The sequence below is a fragment of the Helicoverpa zea genome, chromosome 1, assembly GCF_022581195.2.
Source record: "Helicoverpa zea isolate HzStark_Cry1AcR chromosome 1, ilHelZeax1.1, whole genome shotgun sequence".
NCBI lineage: Eukaryota > Metazoa > Arthropoda > Insecta > Lepidoptera > Noctuidae > Helicoverpa > Helicoverpa zea.
In genome coordinates, this window is record NC_061452.1 from 8,983,777 (window position 1) to 9,006,699 (window position 22,923).

Genomic DNA, 22,923 nt, shown 5'->3' on the forward strand with positions numbered 1-22,923 from the left:
TATGTAAAGAACACAACGAAAATAAGTCCAAAATTAGAATGACGTATAAGGAAAAAAGGCCTGACTATATCACTTAATAAACTACATGATAATATCTCGTTAACATGCTTTGATGTTTTGGACATATCGGAGTAACACGAGCGGAAAACTGAAATGAAATATAATCGTACTAAGCGAACGAAGAGATTAAGATGATGGAAAAATACACATGTTCTATTGGATGGTGCAATTTTCAGGCCGAAGCTTACGTGGGGAAAATAATGGGTGAGGGGAGCACGACAATCATAGCTCACCGTGATTACAGTGCGTTGCTCTCAATGCTTGTTATATTAAAGAAACCGGTGGGGAAGTTGGGGTTGTTGAACTATTTGTATTGTTAGATTGTGTAATATTTAGAAACATTCGTTTATCTAATTGTACAACTATATTTGGTGGGTTTAGAGCTAAAGCTTAAGGCAGTTTTATATTTCTTATGACCGTCACCTTGTAACCAGGAAGTAGTGTTGTGCGGAGTATATTTCCATTCCAACACTTTCAAAATCAAGTCACATCAGTGTCAAGTTAAAACGTGAAATCGTGCCTGAGACACACTCTACACACTGATCTACTAATAACGCAGGTTAAAGACAAGAATATATTACAGCTACTAAACGTTTAAGTTAACGGACTCCAGGCCATTTCTAGTTACGTCCGAAACTAGGGACGGACCGGCTTAATACGCTCTCCCAAACACTAAAGTCAGGTACCTAAAACCATCCAGTTGCCGACTAGTGAATTTTGATTCTACCCTCTAAGGACTACTGAGTATTACGGTTACGTATTACCTATTGCAAAATCAAATTGTTTGCTTGCAAAGCGTTTCGAGTTTTCGTCGATATTTTCGATTTTGTTTGTGTGGAACTACTGATAAAATTATAATATTCTGACTTATCAATGTTGTTTGTTTGAGATTTCTTTCTAACATTTATACCTTAAAGCATTGTGCTTCTTATCCCCGAAGGATACTTTCACATAGAGGTCATAAAAATAAGTCCTCCCAGATATCACAAAGCATATGTGCAATAGGCACATCTCTTCTAAGTACGGAAAATCAAGTATTACTATAACACTACACTATATAATACGAGGGTCTTTATATTAAAATTTCCCGGTTAAAACCCGCTGGGTGACATACATTGTGTGCAGCCCGTAACTTACAGCCGTATATCTACATAGAGGTGAGTACGTGAGGTGTAGAAACCAATTGCTAGACAAATTGTCGCTCGCTTGCCTCGCAGCCGCCGCCGCTTCAATACTGTGTAATTCTAGACATTATTTAAAAATATGCTGCACTAGACTGTCTTAGGTTTGCTATTCTGTTTTATGTTTTGTGGGTAATATGGCTATAGTTGGATGTGCAACAAAGCTACAGAGAGATTAAAAAAAATCATATTAACACTTTCGGAGAATTTAGTTCGAAATATTTATGCCCGTAGGTATGTTAGGCTATTCAATGTATTTTCCAATAACATGAAATGTTATAACAGCCATAACAAATAAGCTTTAACACTGAACAAAACCACTCTAACATATCAAAAAGTATTTTCTCATTATCAAAACGTAATCAGTACGAGCAAACGGCAATTACTTAAGTACATGCCTATTAACCCGTTTTTTATTTCAATTACAATATAACTCAATTTGTCTCATAGCATTTCCCCTAAGTGTAATTGCGTTTCGTAATACGTAATTTGGGAAATTCTCTTCGCTGGGAGCCTGCTCTACGATGGTATAATTAGATACGTCGTTAATTAGACGGTAGCTCCACAAGAGCACTCAGGGGCCGCTTTCGTTTACTTTCGTACAAGAACTAGGCACCGAACCCTTCTTCGCCAGCGGCTAAAATTAAATCACTTTAGCTTCGATACCCGAGAACCAGACAATACTACGGGCTACCATGATATCAGCTACTTTACAACCTTATATAATTACAAGACAAAGACTGTTCTAATTCTACTATAAACTCTTTTATAATGAATATCTGATAATGATCTCCCTAAAATATTGTACTAATAACGCTTCAAATATTATCTATTGTTTCAACACAATTAACAAAGGTCGAGTAATCAATAACAAAAAATAAAAGCAGAAAATCTCTGTCAGCTGTCTATCTCAAGACGCAAGAAAAATTGCCGATATAATTTTCCCCGAACACATGGCGTCCCCTGGGGAGCATATAGGAGAAAGCTATTCTGTTAATGGAAGTACAATGGAAAAGAAAACTCAATCAAGCGCACGAGTCGCCGTGATTTCTGCGCCTAACTACGAGAGATATATTGTGGGCCGGGACTCGTCATTAGCCGCGAAACGCCGCATTGCCCGCACAGCGAGGAAATTCCACCAAATAACCTCTGCGTAACTTTTCATATGTAAGCCTGATTTAACGTCCGACATCACTCCCCACGGCATTTTTTCCACTTGTTTATATAGAAATAAAGACGCCAGCCGCTCTGATCTTTGCTAAATGCGCGCCGTTTAATTAACACGGCCTAGGGCAATTTTATTTCTCTTCAGAGAAAAATTTAAATCAATACAGTCCCACTTTTGTTCCTTTTGTCATTCTTCAGTGAAAATTCAATTAAATCCTTCTCGATCTTTTTGTGCTTTGTTCGCTCTATTTAAATAACAGCGAGCGAGTAGCGCCAGTTTCATTGTGTGATTGTCGTTTTAAATATTTTGCCATCGAATAACCATAAGCGTTTATCACATCGAAAGCCGTAACTGTTCCGCTCATATTATAATGTGGTCGTTACGGTATGCGCAAGGACGTGTTATATACATATTTATAGGGGCGGTAATGTCTGTACGGTTGTCAGGCCCCGCACGTAACCGACGCGTGCCCGGATGAATTGAAAGGGATGCGGAGCCTACCACTTATGACCGCAACATTATAAACCAACTGCACTAATTAATTGTAATTAAAAAGCCTTTCAATTTATTTGAATTGCTAAGCTAATATTATTTGTCTGTCTCATGGGACTTGTGCTCTGATGATATCAAAATAAGAGGGCTTATAGTAATTTTCAGTTATTATTTTCATTATTGTAGTGTTGTTAATAAAAGCCTCCTAACTTAAAACTTAAGAACAAAGAGCTCTAGTTAAAATGCAGAAGTTAATCTAAACGAAATGTTTTCGACTATTATTTGGTTTAAGTATTCATTTGGGTAGCTATCTTTATTACTGAGGATACAAGTCCTCGCGGCTTGGCGACAATACTTATCTATAGAACACCGAAAGGGACTCATTCTAATATACTTGCGGAGAAATAAAAAGCAACTTTTGAGTTGTTACAAAACTCGTAATCCTAATAACGTCTGTTCCTAATTTCTTTTCCGATTTTAAAAGAGCCATCTTTCATTTACGACGACATTTAGAACAAGAAAATTTCAGGCTTCGACACGAAGTTTTGGCAATTTCCGTACTTGGCGTCGCTTTTTTTGTGACCCATACTTTGTCGTTAATCTTGCGAACAAAAAGTCGCCAATGCTCGCCGAGTCGTTACTGGTAACTGTGTGAGACGACAGATTTAAATTACCGGATTAAATTGACCGAACACGTTTCACTGTTTTGACCAAAATTTCGCCAATTTCGCTCAAAGATTTCATTATACTTGTCGTTTACTGGCTGGCTAAACACACACTTAAACATTTCAGTTCTGATTTCTAGTGAGCATAATTTTGTTGTAACGTAGTATTATTTTGAAAATGAGATTTAGAATACATGAATACTGCATTGTCTTATTTTGTGAATATTCAACAATATAAAAGATGTATCCACTAGATTTTATATTACGGTTGTAAGGGATCGTTCACTCTCTCCATTCGAGGTTACATTCGACCCAAATTTGTCCAAATGCGGACACATTTTCGACGTCTCCCAGAACACTTTTCTTTTTATTGGAATGTATATTTCAGAAATTTCATCGACACACTCGGGGGCATTCCCCAATTTTATTGCAAATGAAAACATGTTGATAGGTTGCATCTCGTAACATTCGAACTCGTCATACCCTCATAACTGGAGACGCGTTTTACAGCTTTTACTTCAAACATAGATAAAATTATTTAAACAACGTTTGTTTTAACTCTTATTGAGATGGTCACCGGGGTAAATGTTGCAATTTTTTGTACGCGTTCGCTGTAAGTACGGCACTCGGCGCCAATGAATTTTTTATCAGCTCGATCGAAAATAGTTACCAGTTATTGAGTATAAACTTTTAACTACATTAACAGTTGAAAAAATTGTCGGCGCCATAACATCAAGTGCTGTAAGCTACCATATAGGAAATTGCTAGTATATTTGGCGATTTTTATGTTTCCGTGGTTTTATAGACTCATATATTGAGCTTATTCTATACTGAAACCATTTTTACGGCTTTAACGATCATAAGTACGTGTTTTACGATGGGCTAGTGAAACCGAAAGTTTTCATCATAAAAATGATAGTTCGAATTAAATACATCTGTGTATAAACGGAGCACAATGTGGACAATAATAAAGCTATAAAAAATATATCTACAAGTAGGTCTGCGAGATATTTATGACTAGCTTTTGTACACGTTGCTGTTACAAACATATAGCTACGATATTTATGAGGGCAGGTTTATAAAGTAAGATAAGCGAATGTGGAAAAGACGGCCGAACAATCGTTTAAAAATATTTAGGCTGAGAAAACGCCTCCGCTTTTACATCACAGAATGTAGGCGTAGTGTTCATTAACATAATATATTGTGTTATAATAAAAAATGTATATTATATGCGTAGCTTCGAATATAAGGTAAACTTTAATATTCACTTTCCTTTGATAAATAGCTAAAGCGAAGAACAAGTCAAATGTGAGTAAACCAATTTACGAGTAAAATATGTATCACCACGCGCCGTAATAGAAATAAAAGTTATCTATAAGCCGTCACATAATAGTGCACGTCACTGTAACTCCGTCCATCATACTCGAAGAGAATACATCAAAGTTTATCGGCGTGCCCCTGTTTACATTCAGCTCGAGCGCGTTACATCAATATTTGCACTCATAACGTAAAAGAAGAGTGACTATTACACGGACAGCTGGTTTTTTTGGTCGCAACATCCCTTCGTTCCATTTAAACGAACGAATGGTGGAGCTCGTAAAGTTTCACGGCACGCCGCCTCCGGCTGTCAGGCGAGGAGCTCGAGCCTCCGAGCATCACAAACCATTTACCACGATCAATCACGGCTTGAGCCGGCAACGTCTCCAGCGCCTATATCACTTTACGAAATTGACTGAAATTTTTGCTGAGCACCATTATTGGCACAAGAGACCCGTACTCGAGAAAACTTTTGAGATGTTCCAAAGTTTCAAAAGTAAGTATCAAACAAATTGATGGCTATAAATATTTGCGGGATTATGTAAACGTAACACTGTAAAGCGGCCACCTTAAGATAAAATTGCGATACAGTTTTAAATAGGAGCGTATACAACTAAAATCAATTAGAAACATGCCTTCACAGTAACAAATGGTACCAGCGTAGCGCGCTTTCAAAAATACTTGCACAATACGTCAATAAAATCTGTCTAAAAGATAAATAATCTCTAAAGTACAATGCAAGTTTATTGTTGTAGGTGTCTGACCATACTTTTACCTCGGTACGTAGAAAACTTTGCTCGTGCTATGCATCATTAGAAATTATGATCCAAATATGTAGAAGCTACATTTCTCCGACGACATACGAATATCGATCAAAATTAGTAGATACGTTGAAACACACGTCAGTCATCAATATTCCTTTGCTAGGTACCTACCATTTGTCAACTCCGCACTAAAGTCCGTAACGATTGTTTTTATTAAATTTACTGGGCTTACTCAACTTTAAAGGGAGTTTTGGTTGCAAATCTTGATTGATAGCTAGGACGAGAGCCCATCAATTTTCGGGCGAAAGCCGCATTTGCACTGTAATAGGGACAAGTAGGTAAGTGGTGTATACAAGCCTTTGTATTGTGAATCAATAGGCAGTCTTAAAATACGAAGGTTAAAATATTCACGTTATCATTACACCGTCGGCTTTTACCTGATTTAGTAGGGTCTTAAGTCTTTATCAGCCGTACAGAGTCATGAGTTAGGGATTTTCAAACCGCACATGCGTTGATACAAAAGATTAATTGTTTATTATCTAGGTTATATTTACTTAATCCGCTTAATTAAGATGGATTATATGTTATGTGGTGCGCTGAGAATTTACAGATAAGCAGTAAATTGAACGTAAGCCGAAGCTTTGTATCACTCGTCTGTAATACAGTCTAGACCAATTTACACGAAATCATTAAGAGATAAAAACATTTACGTATAAAAATAAATAGAGTTATAAAAACGTTTTATGAGAGATGTTTTTTCATGTTAATGTGGGCCATTAATATTATTTAAAATAAAACTTAAATATTCATTATTCAGTCTGCTAAGTTACGAGGTCGAAGAAAAGCCTCCAGTTAATTCAGAGTTAATTAGGAATTCTGTCGTAACGCTGAGTAGGCTAATACTAGGCGACTAAACAATGCCATTTGACGTCGTTTGTTCCACATAGCTAGAGACAGGCAACCCTTCCCGCTCATTAAATATGAACTACATGCGAAGGTGTCTAAGTAACATTGGCAGATTACTAGCGATCTTAAAACGTGGGAGGAATAAGTAAAATCACACATACATGAAGCCCGACGCACACATGCTCGCCAAGATAGTTACAACGGTGAAGTTAACATTGCATTTGCGTGGAATCTTTGGTAACTTCTTCCATTGATTTGTTTTTCTATCTGTTAGAGTTTGTATTAACATTCAATTAGATCGCAGTCCTTTGTAACTTTTAACTTCTATCAGTAGTTTATTTTCACAAAGAGTTTGAGTTGCCATATTTGCCAATATTTTCAAAATAGTTTAATTTCAAACTTTTTTTGCATCGTATCATTTTACTTAATTAAATTAGTTAGTTTCTTGTGGTGAGGTGCCTAGTTAACACGTCTATCACTCAGGTGTCATGTTTATGAAATTATTTTACTAGAAAATAATCTAGAATTTGGTAGAAAGACCTAGAAAGCTAATTTAGCCGCTTTATTTAAAGGAGTAGCACAAACAATAAATTACTTGACTAACGAATTCCAATTAGCGTCATAGTCTTAAACGAAGTAATTCGGCTGTAATTGTTACTCGTATACATTAGTTACCGCAAGTAAATAGTAAGCAGTGGCAGGTTGACTTTAACTAATTGTACTAGAAGACAGACAGCTGTCGCATGTCGCTGTTTTTCTTTAATTTGTAGACAGACAAACAAAATATTGAGTGAAGGGATGCTAGAGATGGGTCATGGCATTATCGACAGTTTTGTTTTTTCGATAAATATCAGAGTTCGAGTATGAGAGCATGTTTGTATTTCAAGTACCTACATTTTCCGCAAGTTGTTTTACTTCTGTGTGCTTCAACAGGCAGCCGCCTCAGCTTTTTTTAACATCTTCTACAAATTCCAGAATGCATATTTGGACTAAAAGTTCAAAAAACATAAATGAGCAGTGCACTGAGTCAACAAGTATAAACAAGCAAAACGACTTCTAATTTTAAACTAGAATGCAGCGAAAAGTCCAAGGAATAAAAACTCTTCCAGCAATTTGTCGAGCTATTTTCGCAAAATATTTATAATATTGCCGCGATACGTGCATAAAACGGAACACGAACGCTAAGCAGAACCCAAAACTGCTTGTAATTTCAGCACCCTGAAATCCGACGTACATGTTGAAAGTGTGCGGAACTTTGCCAACTAATAGCAGTTAGTCGCCACGTATAATAAGCTGGCATGAAAGAGACCCTGGCCAAGTATTCGGAAGGTAATTTTTGTATAGCTATAGAAGGTAGGGTAGGTACAACACCGCATGTCGCGCGCACTTGTTTCACGTAAATTATGGGTGGCGCAGACGCGCCGCGACCAAACTTGCTGTTTTTGTTTCCAAGATTAACGATGAACAACGGCCCTCGAAAAAACGTGTCACAGAAAACGGATATTGCCCAAAACTTTGCCGCATAAATTTTCTTTGTTCGGTTTTATAGCGTTTATGTAAATAATGATACAGCCCTTTTATGAGTTTCGTTTTCTTCCCTTGATGTTTATTAACTACTTGTGGGTTCAATCTGCTATAAATAAGGTGGGATGGGAAACTGCGGTAATAAAAAGGCACTTTACATTAGCATGTTATAAAAAGGGTTGAATTTAATCTCGTACCGTTTTCCGTAGAAAATAAATAATTTGGAAGAGCTTTGAATTTGATGCTATTGAAACTACGAACAAATAAAATATATGTGACGGGCAAGACGGAAACGTAGTTTTCCAATACACTCAAAACAATTGTTTCGTTCAACTTTTACTAACAAAAAGTTATATAAGGGGAATCCGAACAAGCTTGGGAAGAAAAACAATAATCCCTTATCCATTCTCGCCTATAAATGTTGAGATAAACTTAGTTAGATGGTATAAATTGCGAACGGTCGGTGGGGGAGACGATACGCCCTTTAGATGAAAGTCAGTAGTGTTGCGTACATTACGACGACAGCTTTACCTTTAGATCCAGACCTCAATTTTACTACCTAAGTCCACAGTAAGTGGTGGTATTAAAATAAAATATTTACGCACAACTTTCCGCTCAATTTAAGTCCCTTTCTTGCTTAAAACGTGGAAGTTTATGACCTAATAAAATTTGTTTACCAACAAATATAATGGAACTGGAACTTTTTATATTAACACATGCCTACATAAAAATGGAATTCAACGCTTATAACATTATGTAAATTATATTCTTAGGAAAAATATTTTTCATATAGTAACAAATATTTTAGCTTACAAGGTTGTGTACCTAATGTAATTTTTTAAAATATGCCAAGAATATAAAACTTGCGACAAGAAAATATAAATATTTACTTAAAGCTGTCGTCTGTAACTTCGGATGTTTTGATGAACTGAAATAATATTTAAGAAGGCCCGAATAAAAAAGATGTTAGACAATGATTGAATCAATTTCTATTTATTCAAAATAATCTTTCTTAATTAAAATACTTTGGAACATTCGAGTTCATCGATCTACAGTAATCATTGAACAGATTATAATATCTCAGAACTTTGGTATAAACCCGCTATTTTCGGGTCGGCGTTATCAAGAAACTTAGTCCTAATACAAGTTACTGGAGCAAAGCTTAACATACTATTTCAAAGGGTGTCAAAGTTTCTATTATTTCAAAAACTTTAAACCACAAGCAAGGTCATAGAACTTTGTGTTTGGTTACACAATCATACTTCCTTGCCCCAATCACGGCTTATTCTAAATAATCACTGTTAAGCTTCAGTCACACAAATAATATTTTCTTAATCTTCAAATATTCTCCAATACTTTCCATGCCTTTGGTTTGTTACATGCCATTGATAATAAAGAACCATTTACAGAATTCTCTAACTACATGCTGGCCACAATTCGAAGGACAGAACAACCGCATTTCTGTTCTTGCGGTTTATTAACCGTGCTTATTGCTTAATCGCTTTTGGTAATGTGGTTATGTTAAATGTCTGCCGTTAATTTTGAGACAATCAGCAAGCTAGTAGAGGATACTAACGGCATAGTTATCCTTAATTATATAGAAAGGAATAGCTGCCAATTATGTTTAAGTATCACAAAAGGAAAAACTAGACGCTTATAGGTAAGATTACTTTTTTGTCCATCTGTCACGACCATTAATTTTGAGCGCGAAAGTATCAAGTTAAAAAAAGTAATATTTCTGAACTAGCCAATTCTAGCATCCAATCTCTATTCACGATGAACAAGTAATATCTACAAAGAGACAGTCTCAATCCTCAACAAATTGTAATTCTGAAACTATGTATCGTTCGTGTGCTCATGTCCTTACCATAGTTTTCTTTCTATTCGGCGTGCGGATGAAAGAAAATATGAAATGTGTATGTCGCTTATCTTTCCGGGCAAGTAAAGCTGACTGAGGAGATCCCGTGAACAGCACTATAATTTTATTGTGTTTACTCCTTGACGCGAATTCCGACTTGTTTATGTACGAAATATATTTTTGCCGTTGAATGTTTTTATAGATATTTTATTTATTTTTCGCGTTGTGTTTTGCTTTTAGATAGCATGTTTGTTTAACTTTATTTTTGAAAATCCAGCTTATTGAGCTGTACAGTTATCTCGACATACTCATGTACTCGGTTTAAAAACATATTATATTCCATTACAGCAAGCTTTAAGCTCCAATATAATGTTCCGTGCCTACCGATTCCATACTCAACTCATTTCGTAAACCAAATTTACCTCAGACAGGTAAATATAACCACAACAGCACAGGTTTTTCCCCACTCTTGTTTTTCCTAATAAAATCCCGACGCACTGACAAGGACCCGTCACCTAGGGGATGATAACAAAGCGGCTTCCTCGACTAATTGCGATACTTAATACACATCTGGAAGCCGACATCTTAATTAGTAATCAATACCCTTATGCAACCAGTAGGGATGGTGCTACAAAATAATTAATTATAGTACGGCATCAATTAAGGAGCTATCGGCCGCAACCACACCGCAGCGACTGTTGTACCTATGGGCAAACATTTATCTGTAAAACATATAAAATTCATACTATCTATGTTGTTGTCAAGTGAGCTCGTGGACGTTGTTACCACGACGCGACCACCAGTGACACCGCGCGCCAGCGGCCGCGCTCAACCGCATCCCAAACACAACGGTGCGTTGAGTTGATGACGTCATCCCGTCAGATTCCTCTGCAAAATCCATTTCAGTTGTGAAGTCATTTTGCACAATCGTAGTTCGACCTTATTTTAGTGCGACGCATTTTTTTTAGTTTTAGTACATAAAAGTTTAGTACGATAAATGAAATATGCTTTCAAAATGATATGAGCATAATATTCCTAGTATATTAGAGGGTATATAAATCAAACTCTCCAACTTCTTTTTTCTCGGGTCAGTACTATATTAATTTTGGATCGCCCTCAATCGACCTCAATCGCTCACAAATATTGGTTACATCGCGGTCAAGACCTCAGAAAATTCATATATCTTCATAAATCAGATTACTATGTCAAAAACATCAAACATGAAACTGGAATCGTTTTCCATCAGGACAGGCGGATCACAACTCGGAAATATTATTGCGTTTTTGTTTTCCATTTTGCACGTTTTACGGTTACGGCTGCTCTGGCGCTTGCCCCGGGGTTCGAAATAAGCTTTCGTTCAACGCGGTGTAATAGGAGGAAGAGGAACTTTTTTACCAACACGTTGAAATCTTCCTACGCCGTAAGCGTATTACCTATTCACACTTGCTCAAACATGAACATCCAGATTTTTCTCTGCCTTAAAATATATTTCCCAAGCCGTCCTGTTTTCTCCAAAACATTGTGGAAAGCAACGATTATGGTTCAGCAATGTTTTGATGCGATCTGTCTCTAAATGGTACTTAAGGTCCGTTTGGATGCCTTTTATGATATTTTTAAGAGCGCAGTAAAGATTATGGGGATATTAAAATCTTTGAAACATTATTAAGCTTGTTTTAAACTTGTAATCATTTTTATATTATTAACTTTGTAATGCAAACAGCTTATTAATTATAAAGCCACTTTTTATATCATAATTTGTCCAAATGATTACAGGTATATAGGTAAATGTGGTTGTAAAATCAATAAAATAACATACATTTAATAAAATATTTATGAACGGTTTACATTAATATTTGGCTTATGGAAATATTCGTATTTTCGTATAAACCAAATAAACAGGATATCGACAATATTTACGGGATATAAATAGAGCATAATTATGGCATAAATCTATTATATCAAAATATTATTAGAAATTGATATTCCCTATTGGTATTTTATTACGGACAGGGGAGGGAATTTTTATGAAAGTTAGAAGCCAAAAGCTGGTGTCGACGTTTCCCTTTTAATTTTCTTCAAGTGACATCCAAATACAAGTTTGTCCAATATTACGTGGCGGTGTGTGGGACAGTTTCCTAAAGCAATAACAAGTCGGCCACAGCGTCCGGTAGAACCATTAACTACAGCATTATCTCGTTGCTGCTCTTTTCAAATATTTGGACATTTTATTTGCGGTCCCGCCGTAAACGCAGAGCCCGTGTTTCGCAAAAGATAAAATGATAAAATTTTTGTCACTCCGCTTGCTCTCGATTCAATTTGATAAACACGTCATTAGATAGTATATAGGTCGTTATCGTACTTCTGTAAGAGTTATTTGTATTGTGTAAAGGAGAAAAAAGCATATTCGTAACTTAAATAGACACTCACTAAGGTATAAGTTGCATTCAAAGTTATAACTCATATTCGATGTCTGAAGTCAATTTATGCTTTACGAGTTAAAGTTCTTTCTGCAGTAATAGGAAGAAAATTAAGCCTTTCCTCAAAATAATAAGAACGCAAATTATATTCGTAAATTGATGGAGCGTTTTGAAAGTGATAAGCATAATTATGACGATCACAACACAACACGCATAACAAAAAGGTTGGAGCAGGTATTATAAAAACGATTTAACATGTAAAGGAATCCAATTATGGCGAATAACGAGTCCCGTCTGTAGCACGAATTTCCCAGTAGGATTTTAAATTGAGTAAATATGACGTTGTTTAAAAACCTATACTGACAACAGGTATTAAAATTTAAGAATTGCGCAGACCTTTCTCTGGGCCAAAGGGACTGATGAGTTATACATTCAATAACATTGAATGAAAATATTTAGCTTTGGAAAATTGGAACTGGTTGTTTTATACACAGGAGGGGTGACTTCGGAATAAGACAAAAATATAATGATGTGTGCAAAACCATTTTTTGTAAAAAATAAACAATTTTGTTTACTGTATTGACCCCTTTTGTTTGTACTAGAGTTAAAAAAGAACCAGATACGGAAGTACACCTATTTTTTAACCTTGTTTTTAAGGAGAAAAATCTTTTATAAAACTCTAGCGGAAATTTTCTCAATTATACAAACTGCAGACAACAATTAACCGGATTAGCACTATCTTGTTACAAAGTTGTATACACGTACAGAACAAGGCAGCTGTTAAAACAAACTTATAATTATTTACCACTTGAAGCTAAGCAATTGTAAAACAAAGGCAGCCACACTCGGAACACTTGGTATTGTTCTTCGCAACAGATAGTTTTCACCTGTAATTAAAGTTTGCGGCGCGGATTATATTGGTTGTGATTGCAGGCAACTACTTAATTACGGAACAGGGTAATCCCCGGGGAGGCTATCGGATCACGAGCGGCTCCAAGATTTACTGCTCTTGACCTCACTTGATCCGAGCCTCGCCTAACAACTTGTAATTATAACATCGATTACAATCACTGCAACAATTACCAAGTTTAATAAAGCACTGTTTGTCGCTTTACGAGTTTTGCAATTGATGTCCCGTGTTTTAATGGGCACAAAAGTAATACACCCCTAATGTTTGTCATAGCGTTTGTTCTTCGGTAATTTCGGCGACTTTCTAAACTAATTATACATTCGTTCGTCGTCTCGCACGTCTCGAGTGCCTCCGCTGGAAAATTGGAATTTTATACTGTCGTTTTTGTGACAGGATATTAAAATGTGCACAAAACATTTAAAATTGAAATTTTTAACGGCGCATACCGTGTTTTATCGATATTGTTTTCGGGACTTGCATTCTTAACAATTATATTTCTGGGCTTGACTTCGAATTTAATAACATTTATGTGCTGAATTTCATAATAATTAAGGCATGGGAAGTTTCGAGAATATCTGATTATGTATTTTGTACTAGTTAGTAAATTTCCACTATTACCTCGACATGTTTGACGAATGTAGGTAAATTAAATGATGTTATATAGGCACCTAGTACCTAAAACTGTTAAAATATACGGACATATTCAATGAATAAAACATGGAATAGTGAGAAATTTAATTTCATAAACCTCAAAGTTGACGGTTTAATAGTCTTTTAGTCACATCTAAAATAAAATTAAAATTGTACAATATGTAAGGAATTTATCCCTTGTACAAGGCTGGCTGGATACAGTACCCGGGAGGCGGGGGACAGGTTAGAAGTGTTGTCAACCCACAAGCTGGTTCGGCTGCGTACCGCCCACTCCTGCAAATAAATGTATGCATGAAAATATCTAATAGTAATAATATGAAGTAAAATAATAATATAAGGACATCGAACTTGCTGCTAAAGATTGGAAAGAGTGGAAAACATTGTTGTTAACTTACTGTGGCCCACAGGGTGGTATGCCTCCAGATTTCAATGTTTGGATGATATTGTAAACATCACTGACTGTAACATCCTCCTAAAATAATAAATGAATTGATTATTCCATCAGTACAGCCTTGTTATAATTTTATGATACGAGCGACAGCGTAAAAGCACATGTATTGAAAAGGCAACAAAAAACTATCTTAAAATAAGGTGCAAAATTCCTAAAGGTGCGTCCTATGTGAGCGATCCGGACGCGAACGCAGAGCGGCGCGGTGCGATATTCAAAGCAAATTAAGCGTCTCTTACCATTCGCATATTGATCGCTCACTTAGGGGTGCGTCCACATCTGGCGAATGCGCCGCGAATGCGCAGCACGCGAGCCGATCGCGAGCTGTCCGCGAGCTGCGCGCGTGCAGTCACTGCAATAGTTCGGTGCGCCTCTTTAGCGCAACTCACGCAAGGCTCGTATAGAGCGCGCGAGCGGCGCGCGATCTGCGCGCAATCAGTTCTCGCAATTACAGTTCCGTATATTGGCTCAGTACTATCGAAGATGGCAGACGTCGCGCGCCGCCTGCGCGCCGCTCGCGTGCGGCGCTTAGGTCGCGCGCGAGCTGCGCGCGGGCGGCGCAGAAGCGGCGCACGAACAAAAATGCACGCGCGCAGCTCGCGGACAGCTCGCGATCGGCTCGCGTGCTGCGCATTCGCGGCGCATTCGCCAGATGTGGACGCACCCTTAGACGCAACGTAAACAATCTCAGTTAGAAAAAACATTGCGGAAATGCAATAATTCCATAAACCACTTACATAATAATCATCATCGACAACTAAGACCGGTGCATTAGCGCATGCGCCCTGACACTCCACAAGGTCAACTCCAAACATTTTGTCAGGAGACACACTGCCGACGCAGCAGCAGGTCGCTTCTTCAACGGCTCGAAGAATGATGTCAGACCCACGCAACATGCACGGCGTGGTCTTACACACTTTTACATTGAACTTGCCTCTATAGGTCCTGAAATAGAAGTTTTTTTTTTACATTTTATAAGTCATACTGATGACTCACTACTGATAAAGCACTGGTATTCCGCTGCATCCGGTTAGACTCAAAATAGTTGGGAAAAGGCTCGGGAGATGATGATGACGGTTGACTCACTATGACTTTGCAAAAGTAATATTACTACCAATTAATAAAAACCGTGTCAATCGTTTAGTAGTTTTGCGTTTATCACAGGAAGACAGATAGTCGTAGCGGAGGACTTTGTTTTTCTTTATTAATGGACTTTTACTAAGAACGAACGGAAAATTTCTAAATACTTGCCTCTTACACATGGTATAAAATGTAGCCCACTCATAGACCCTCATGCGTGGCATACTGAGAAGCTCGGCAATCTTGTGTTGGGCCGATATTGGGATCCAACCAATCTGTCGCTGCACGAGGTCCATGGCCATTGATATGGCGGACACTTGCGAGCCTTCTGGATAGTTTTGTACAAGCGCCGTGAGTCTCTGGAAGGAACAATATCTATTCTGTAAACATTGTTCGAAATACTAACATCCACCAGCAGCATCACTCACGTCCTACATGAACTTCTTCACCAGGATATAACCGTTGATAAATAGGCTACTTAACAAAGACATAATCTTTCAAATCGTACAGTAGTTCCTGAAATTGCCGCGTCCAAGAAAACAAGGAAAGAAACGGTACCCTTCACCCAAAACGAGTTTCATCCTCAAATACAATCGGTTTAAAAATAAACAGACAGTAGAGTAGTCATACTCCGCTGATTCTATCACCACAGTTTTGATTGCTAACTGAAAGTCAAAGCTTGAGAACATTTTATGGCACTTGTTTATTACTTGTACGACATAAAATAAACTTCAGCAAACTTTTAATTGATAAAAGAGCGGAAGATAATATGGAACGAACAGGAAAATACAGCGAATGCCATCTGGCGCTCTTCGAACTTCTAAGACCTGACTCCGTGAACTCGGCACTATTTAATAGAATATCAAAACTGGAAACTTAGCTCGTTTCGTCCAACATCAGTTGAATGCGCCACTGTCGCTTAGGGCACCGCTTAATTTGGGGACAATAAAAAGTACATTGTGGTTTTAATGGAGCTTTAATGTTAAGTAGATATGAAAGACGAAATCGTTACATTTGGGGGGAAAGAACAGCTTAAGGTAGGTATATGTTGTGTTATATATAGACGTTCTGTCCACAGTATTTTTAAGCATCAGAAATCAGATAATTATAAGGACTTCTTCATGGGATAAAACCTGAATACCTACAGCAATTTTGTGGCCTCATTATGGAGACTCATATATATATTATACTCAATACCCACACAACAGGGAGGGGCACAATAATATCTCAACATAACTGAATTAGCTCCCTCACCAAGCAATCAAAATCAGTATAGCAGTAAGAAAGTTTACTTGTAACAGAAATTCAGGTTTACAACACCCAATAAGTATAATCAGGCTATATCTCAATACCATCAGCAATCGTGAATCTCCCAAACCACACGTAATTAAAATAATTGGAACGACAAACTCATCGGTAGAATCCGTCACCCTCACATATCTTCATAAAATGGCGACTCAATTTTATAAATTGCCACTCAACATTAACGTCAAATAACATGTCATGTTAATGGCAACACCATCATGTCGACAGCTCATTATAATATAATTAAGCATTGATCATTTCAATCTCGGTGGTTAATTGATCATCATATTTCTAAGTACCGTTTTGAGGAAAGTCAGTAATTCGGCTCAGCGTTTACATACATACTACTGACATGAGGAAATCTGCATTCTCTAAAACCATTGACTGTGTCATCCAGCAATAAGCATTAACACCAGTCCAAAAGGATATTCCGATTGTCAACTGGGATTTTGGACTTCGTGTTAGTTTGTCTTGCAAATGCTACTTCTAAATACCTGCGTCTCGACTTTCAAGGGTCACAACACTTGCAAACCATACATAGTATCCCTCCGAAACTACACACGCAGCTCTAGATATTAGGCAAATAGTTTAGCTGGTCCCCGTATCCACAAATAAAATAAATATATTCCACTGTTACAAATTGTTGAATGTAACATTTTCATAATAATGACAGCTTATCATACAGTGTAAACAAGCTTTACGCGGTAAATAATGTTGATATGTTGGAAATCTGTCTGCACTCTGATTTAGCTGGAGTTTAGCTGGCAATAACTAAATTATTCACTGACGATAGCAATATGCATAATGAATAACAATTGTTGCGCTACTATTAGTTGGATTAATATTGAATGTTATATGTGGTTTGAATACTTATAACGATCAACCATTTTTACAACAACAAACATTTAATAAACATTAATTGCTAGATTCATCGTAACAGAAAGAGATGATGATGAAACATTCATATTGCAAACGCTCAACCACTTTCTTTCTTATTTAATACTGAATAATACAAACGCGAAAGATTGTATGTTCCTCTTTCTCGCCAAAACTACATGATGGATTTTGATGAAAATTGGCAGTAATATAGCTTATTGATCAATATAGTATATACGCGACTTTTTCTCCAGATAGGATTATGTATTTTCTTTGGGAAGCGGGTGAAACAGCTGGCGGACGCTAGTCAAAGGCTTACCTAAATTAGCAATATTAGTAGTATGCTGATAAAATCACAAATAATACCTTCATATTAGCTTCAGTAAACTGAAATGGAATGTCCGGATTATTATCCGGAGTATCTCTATGCACCATTAGCTGATCAGACAGGAGCTGCGGTGTAGTGGAAACTTTCCTACTGCAGATTACCTGTTGAATAAATGCAAAGTTAACCTCTTTTATATAAAATGGTAATGTCATAAAAATCTACAAAGGTTTTTCTGAACGAGCTGTAAGTAGATGGCTAATTATCAAATTTCATATTGGTATATGGTTAATTTTTTAAAGTAATGGAACAGATTCTTTTCAAAAGATAACTTAACGTAAGAAGAGAGATATTCATTATCAATCGAAATAAGCTTATAAATGTTCATAAGTATGTCATTTGTATTAAGTGTGTATAAAAATTATGAAAATGCTTACATTTGAGAGGGCGGCTCTTAATCCCAAATTACTTCTTAAAAGTAAAGACATTGTAATAAAAATTAAGTATTTCCAATGGTCTTTGTATTATTTTATGGACACAAAAATCAAAAGTGACGGATAAATGTCTCTATATAGTTGTCAAATCATCAGATGACAAAGAAGATCCAGTTTATTCAAATTGCACCTCCTTAGAAGAAAAACTTAACAGTAATGCGCTGTTCCAAACATTCCATACTTTACTAACACACTGAAACTTCAAATAAAAATACCCAAGTGGGGCCATTTTCCTTCCTCATACCTAAATCGTGGAAATATTCAATAACTATTATCAAAATATACATAACGTCCCAACCATTACATGAAACGATATCGCACACTAATGTACGAAATATTCTAAATATTGCCCGGCCAAAATATTCGGGTGAGTTCGCAACGCCACGAGAAAACATCAAGGAAAGTGATTCCAACAAACTAAAAGTTGTTACCAGTCACCCAATATTAACGGATATTGGAAAAAGATGGTAAAAGATGGCAGTTGCCGGATCAAGGCTAGTAGGCACTAATATTCCCTGGATGCAATATCGGGGTTCATTGCCATAAAACCGCTCGAGGCGAATATCTTGGGTACGATATTGACCTTATAGCATTTCGTTGAGAAAGCAGATATCTGAGGCAATTTCAACATCGTAAATGATGTTTATCGTGGTAGCCTGGTGACCCGGTCCCTATGCCTTGTACCTATGAACACTTGTCAAATGCCAGTGTATCGCTTTCTACACACGTATGGCGGCACGTGTAACTAAGCTGCTGTTGTGTGCCTTTGTGTGTTTACAGGTATGAGCAGTGCTACTCGTGTTTCTAGTGGCTATGTGCAAACTACTTGATAACGAAATTAGTTTTGCATCAAAATGGCAATGGAATTGAATATGCTGCTTACCTATGTTTAAAACATTTTAAGTCCAAAATGTCTTAAACATTCACTATTTTTGGGCAGAAATTAGCAATAGGAAATATCGAAGACACTTTTTTGGAATCATCTGGGAGATATGGATCTATCAACGAAGATATCTTGTTAAAGAGTGCTATCTTCATTGAACGAAAATATGTTTTTTCTTAACAAACTGTTTGAAGAAGGCCTTTAATATTTAAAACATAATGTTTGACGTGTTTCATTTTAAATAGCCCTTTTCCAATTGTGTACACAATTGGTTTCCATATACTAGAACTTATCATATCTTGAACTAAGCAAACATGGTAGTGCTGTTCACTTGCCAAAAGGTTAAATTTTCCAATAATTTGAACGTCGATTAATCGCCACGAGTCAATAAGAAAGTAATAACGTGAAATGCTTCCAGTAAAATCAAAAATAAACGTTCAAATTTCCACCTCAAATTTAATTTCTTGTTGACTGCGGTGGCGTTCGTTAGATTGAAATTTCAATCGAGCGACAAAAATATTCGGCGCCATTTTTAAACGCAACCGGTGAGTCGGTGATTCGTTAACACGTCTGCCTAACTTCTGAATCAAGAATATTCAAATGAGCGCTTCCTTAAAAAAGCTTTAGAACATTTTTTTGCGGAATAGCAAATTCGAATTTATGATTTCGATTCACATAAAACGACCTTTTATTTTTTTGCTAAAGATTTCTTAAAGACCTTACATATTCCAGTTCAGGCCTAAATGTCTTACAAATGAAAAAGTTTCCTTAAACAATATTATATAATAATGTCCCTAACTTAGGGCGATCAGATAAAAGAAAAGTTTAAAAGAAAATCATGCAGGTTATAGCAAACAAGCGGCCTTTTTCATAGAAAAGAAATGTGTGATGTTTTTATATAGAATAAACGCTGCAATTTATTTTATATAATTTTTTCCTTTCCTTAGTAAAAAGAAACGGTGTTTTTAATTCAAAGATGACTTAACAAAACCAGTATTTAATTCATCAAAAAGTTTCATAAGACCGCTTTTAAACAAAAGTTAGAAAAAAAAATGGAACTTGATTGTTTCGCTTCTCCTACATTTATTAACCTTAGCGAAGATGGAGATAAAGTCTAGACAGACAACTTTTATTGCCTTAATTAGAATTCATTCTAGCTCATCTATCATATTTTCAACTGCGTCATTCTTTTCCTAATTGCCCCTTTTTCTTGGTTCATTCACGAATTGGTTATATTTTTTATGTCTTATTTGAAAAGAAAGCCAAGATTCAAAATCTGAAGAACTACTTTTCGTCTAAAAATAGATCATCAAAGTCTTGTCTGGGTATTAAGGTGACTCCGCCAAATATAAGAAATATCGACTTGCAGCTACCCTTATAACTTGAAACCTAAAACAAAATGCTAATGTAGTTTCGTTAAAATAACAAACACTACACTAAATACTAGTTGGTATGTTTACAGAGCGACATTTGGAGCAGAATGCCACGGCTCGGGCCAGGATAATGTCAGTCTGTCCGACGGGCTAGACGCACCCACACCACGCCACCAAACCCCACAGTTACCAGTATATTTCGTTCAGATACCCTAATAATTACTAGTTGTTTTGCAGTTAAAATAGCAATTACGTGCATAGGTACAAGTTAGTTCAACTCAGACTTGTTTAACTGTTACGTCGGCGCTGGCTGTGGTTTATCTGAATATCATCAGTCATCATCGGTGATTGCTACGAGTGCTGTCAGTCTGACTACAGAATGAGTCTCATCTTTGTTTTCTTACACAACAGGATAAGATTATGGATTAGTTTAGCAAATCAACTATTGTTTATTTTTTTGGTTGTGTGAAGCTTATTAACAGCGTATTATTGAACTACTACTGAACAGCACATCCATGACCCTTTGGATGCAGGGAGCTTCGAGTATTCTTCACTTCTCGCTTGCAATGTTGGGGCTACTAGTTTTGTTTATCATTTTTCTAACTCAGGTAAAACCAATAAATTAGACATGGGGATGGGTAATATGGGTATGAATGCTAAGTTGAAATATTTATTCCTGAAAATACGTTTACCTAAATTCGGGGAGAATTTCCCTTCGAGTAATGACAAAGCGTACCACTTAGCTGTTACTATAATATACAGACACACTTGAACACTGGCTTGATGCTACTTATGTGGAGAGAGCTTCAAAGCTAACTTGCTAAGAGCTTGCACAGCATGTTGATGTTAGTTATGACAGTACCTAATCATTACTGGACGTGTGTGGACTGAGGCATATATTGTCTTTCTTAAATGATACTAGTAATGACTGAAAGAACCGGACCTACCGGACATCTGTCTATATTTATTTATGTAACATTGAAGACTTACAGCTAAAATCACTACAGTAGGTAAAAACGAAACAATCATAAGAAAAATAATAATCTATCTTCTGACGAAGCTGAGGCTTATATGCTAAGATACCTGTCATGCATATTTAAAAAATAATCAATGATTTATCAGAAAGTATTTGCTAACTTATTGTCTGACTCTTATTGGTTTTTTAATATATTTTAGTATAAACATTCTTATGAAAAGAAACGTCTTAATATATTTATCATAGCAAAAAGGCACAAGGAATGCTAAAGTCAACTGAATAACTGAGTTGAAATGGTATTAAAGTCTTATTTGAAGCGAATTCTATTCCAGGAAAATGTTTACGACGTCTTAGTGCCACTGCGAATGCGACTCGGAATATTGGAGATTTAAATAAAAACACTAAAAAGAATTCTTAAGTAGCATGTAACCTCGAATTTCAAACCATATTTTCTACAGTTCAAAGGGAAACTGTTCAAATCCAGGGTGAAATAATTTATGTCTGAGATTAAGCTGACAGAATGAAAGGGAATCTGCTTAAAGAACCTCGACATCAGAACCTCTTCTGTGGACACCGCCATATCCACTCCCGGTTCGACATCTAACTTTGCCGCCACTCTCAATGATAATAAAAAACTACGACCGAACTTTACCAAGATTATAACAAAGTGCACACGAGTGGCTGAATATAATATTAAGAATACAAATAAAACTGTAGTTCCAGTCTAGCTTTCTAATGTCACAAAGCAAAAAATACGCCAAACAATTGGTAGCAACTTGTAGTTTCTTAGCAAGTGCGATAGTAAAACTCTACGATATTCCGAGCTCTATTCAAACAAAAAAATCTTGAAACATTATTCGGAGACTGAACTGGTTACGAAACTCTCTTGCAAAATGGGAGTACTGGGGACGCAAAACGGTTCATTCCCTTTGTTTTATGAGACAATTAAGAAGCGAAGGGACGTCGGGGTGGTGCGAAGAGTAAATTTTTGTTCCTCGTAATAAAAGAAGCGAGAGCATTTAAATAGCAGATTGAAAACTCCTAACGATCTATGTTAAGTTCACGACGTAACAAGGATTTTTCGGTAAAAAAGGTTACGGCGCGGTAATTTACATTTTATTATCTTGTGGCGGGATTTATTTAAAGGTGGCTCCACACTACGGTACAGGCGTTATGTAACGCCAGTCCGTCAGAAGTCAGGGAGAAGTTTATTGCGCGTGTATTTTATTTGCGGAAGGTTTGCATGTGTC

The 22,923-nt window shown here is 36.6% G+C and overlaps 1 protein-coding gene across 1 annotated transcript; it reads right to left on the reverse strand.

Annotated features, from left to right (window-relative positions):
* Window positions 1–14,030: 14,030 nt before the first annotated feature.
* LOC124632453 (NADH dehydrogenase [ubiquinone] flavoprotein 2, mitochondrial-like) lies at window positions 14,031–18,105 on the reverse strand. The gene is made up of 5 exons (XM_047167308.1): window positions 17,989–18,105; window positions 15,613–15,800; window positions 15,099–15,306; window positions 14,309–14,385; window positions 14,031–14,186 (listed from the first exon to the last, which is right to left on the reverse strand). The coding sequence occupies exons 1-5, from the start codon at window positions 18,055–18,057 to the stop codon at window positions 14,084–14,086; spliced, it is 645 nt and encodes a 214-aa protein (XP_047023264.1). The 5' UTR covers window positions 18,058–18,105; the 3' UTR covers window positions 14,031–14,083.
* Window positions 18,106–22,923: the final 4,818 nt, after the last annotated feature.

Coding starts and splice junctions, on each gene's coding strand:
- LOC124632453 (XM_047167308.1), bottom strand. CDS start 18,057: ATGGTGCATAGAGATACTCCGGATAATAATCCGGACATTCCATTTCAG. Junction 15,307..15,612: donor TTTTATACCATGTGTAAGAG/GCAAGTATTTAG, acceptor CTTCTATTTCAG/GACCTATAGAGGCAAGTTCA. Junction 14,386..15,098: donor TTGTCGATGATGATTATTAT/GTAAGTGGTTTA, acceptor TTATTATTTTAG/GAGGATGTTACAGTCAGTGA.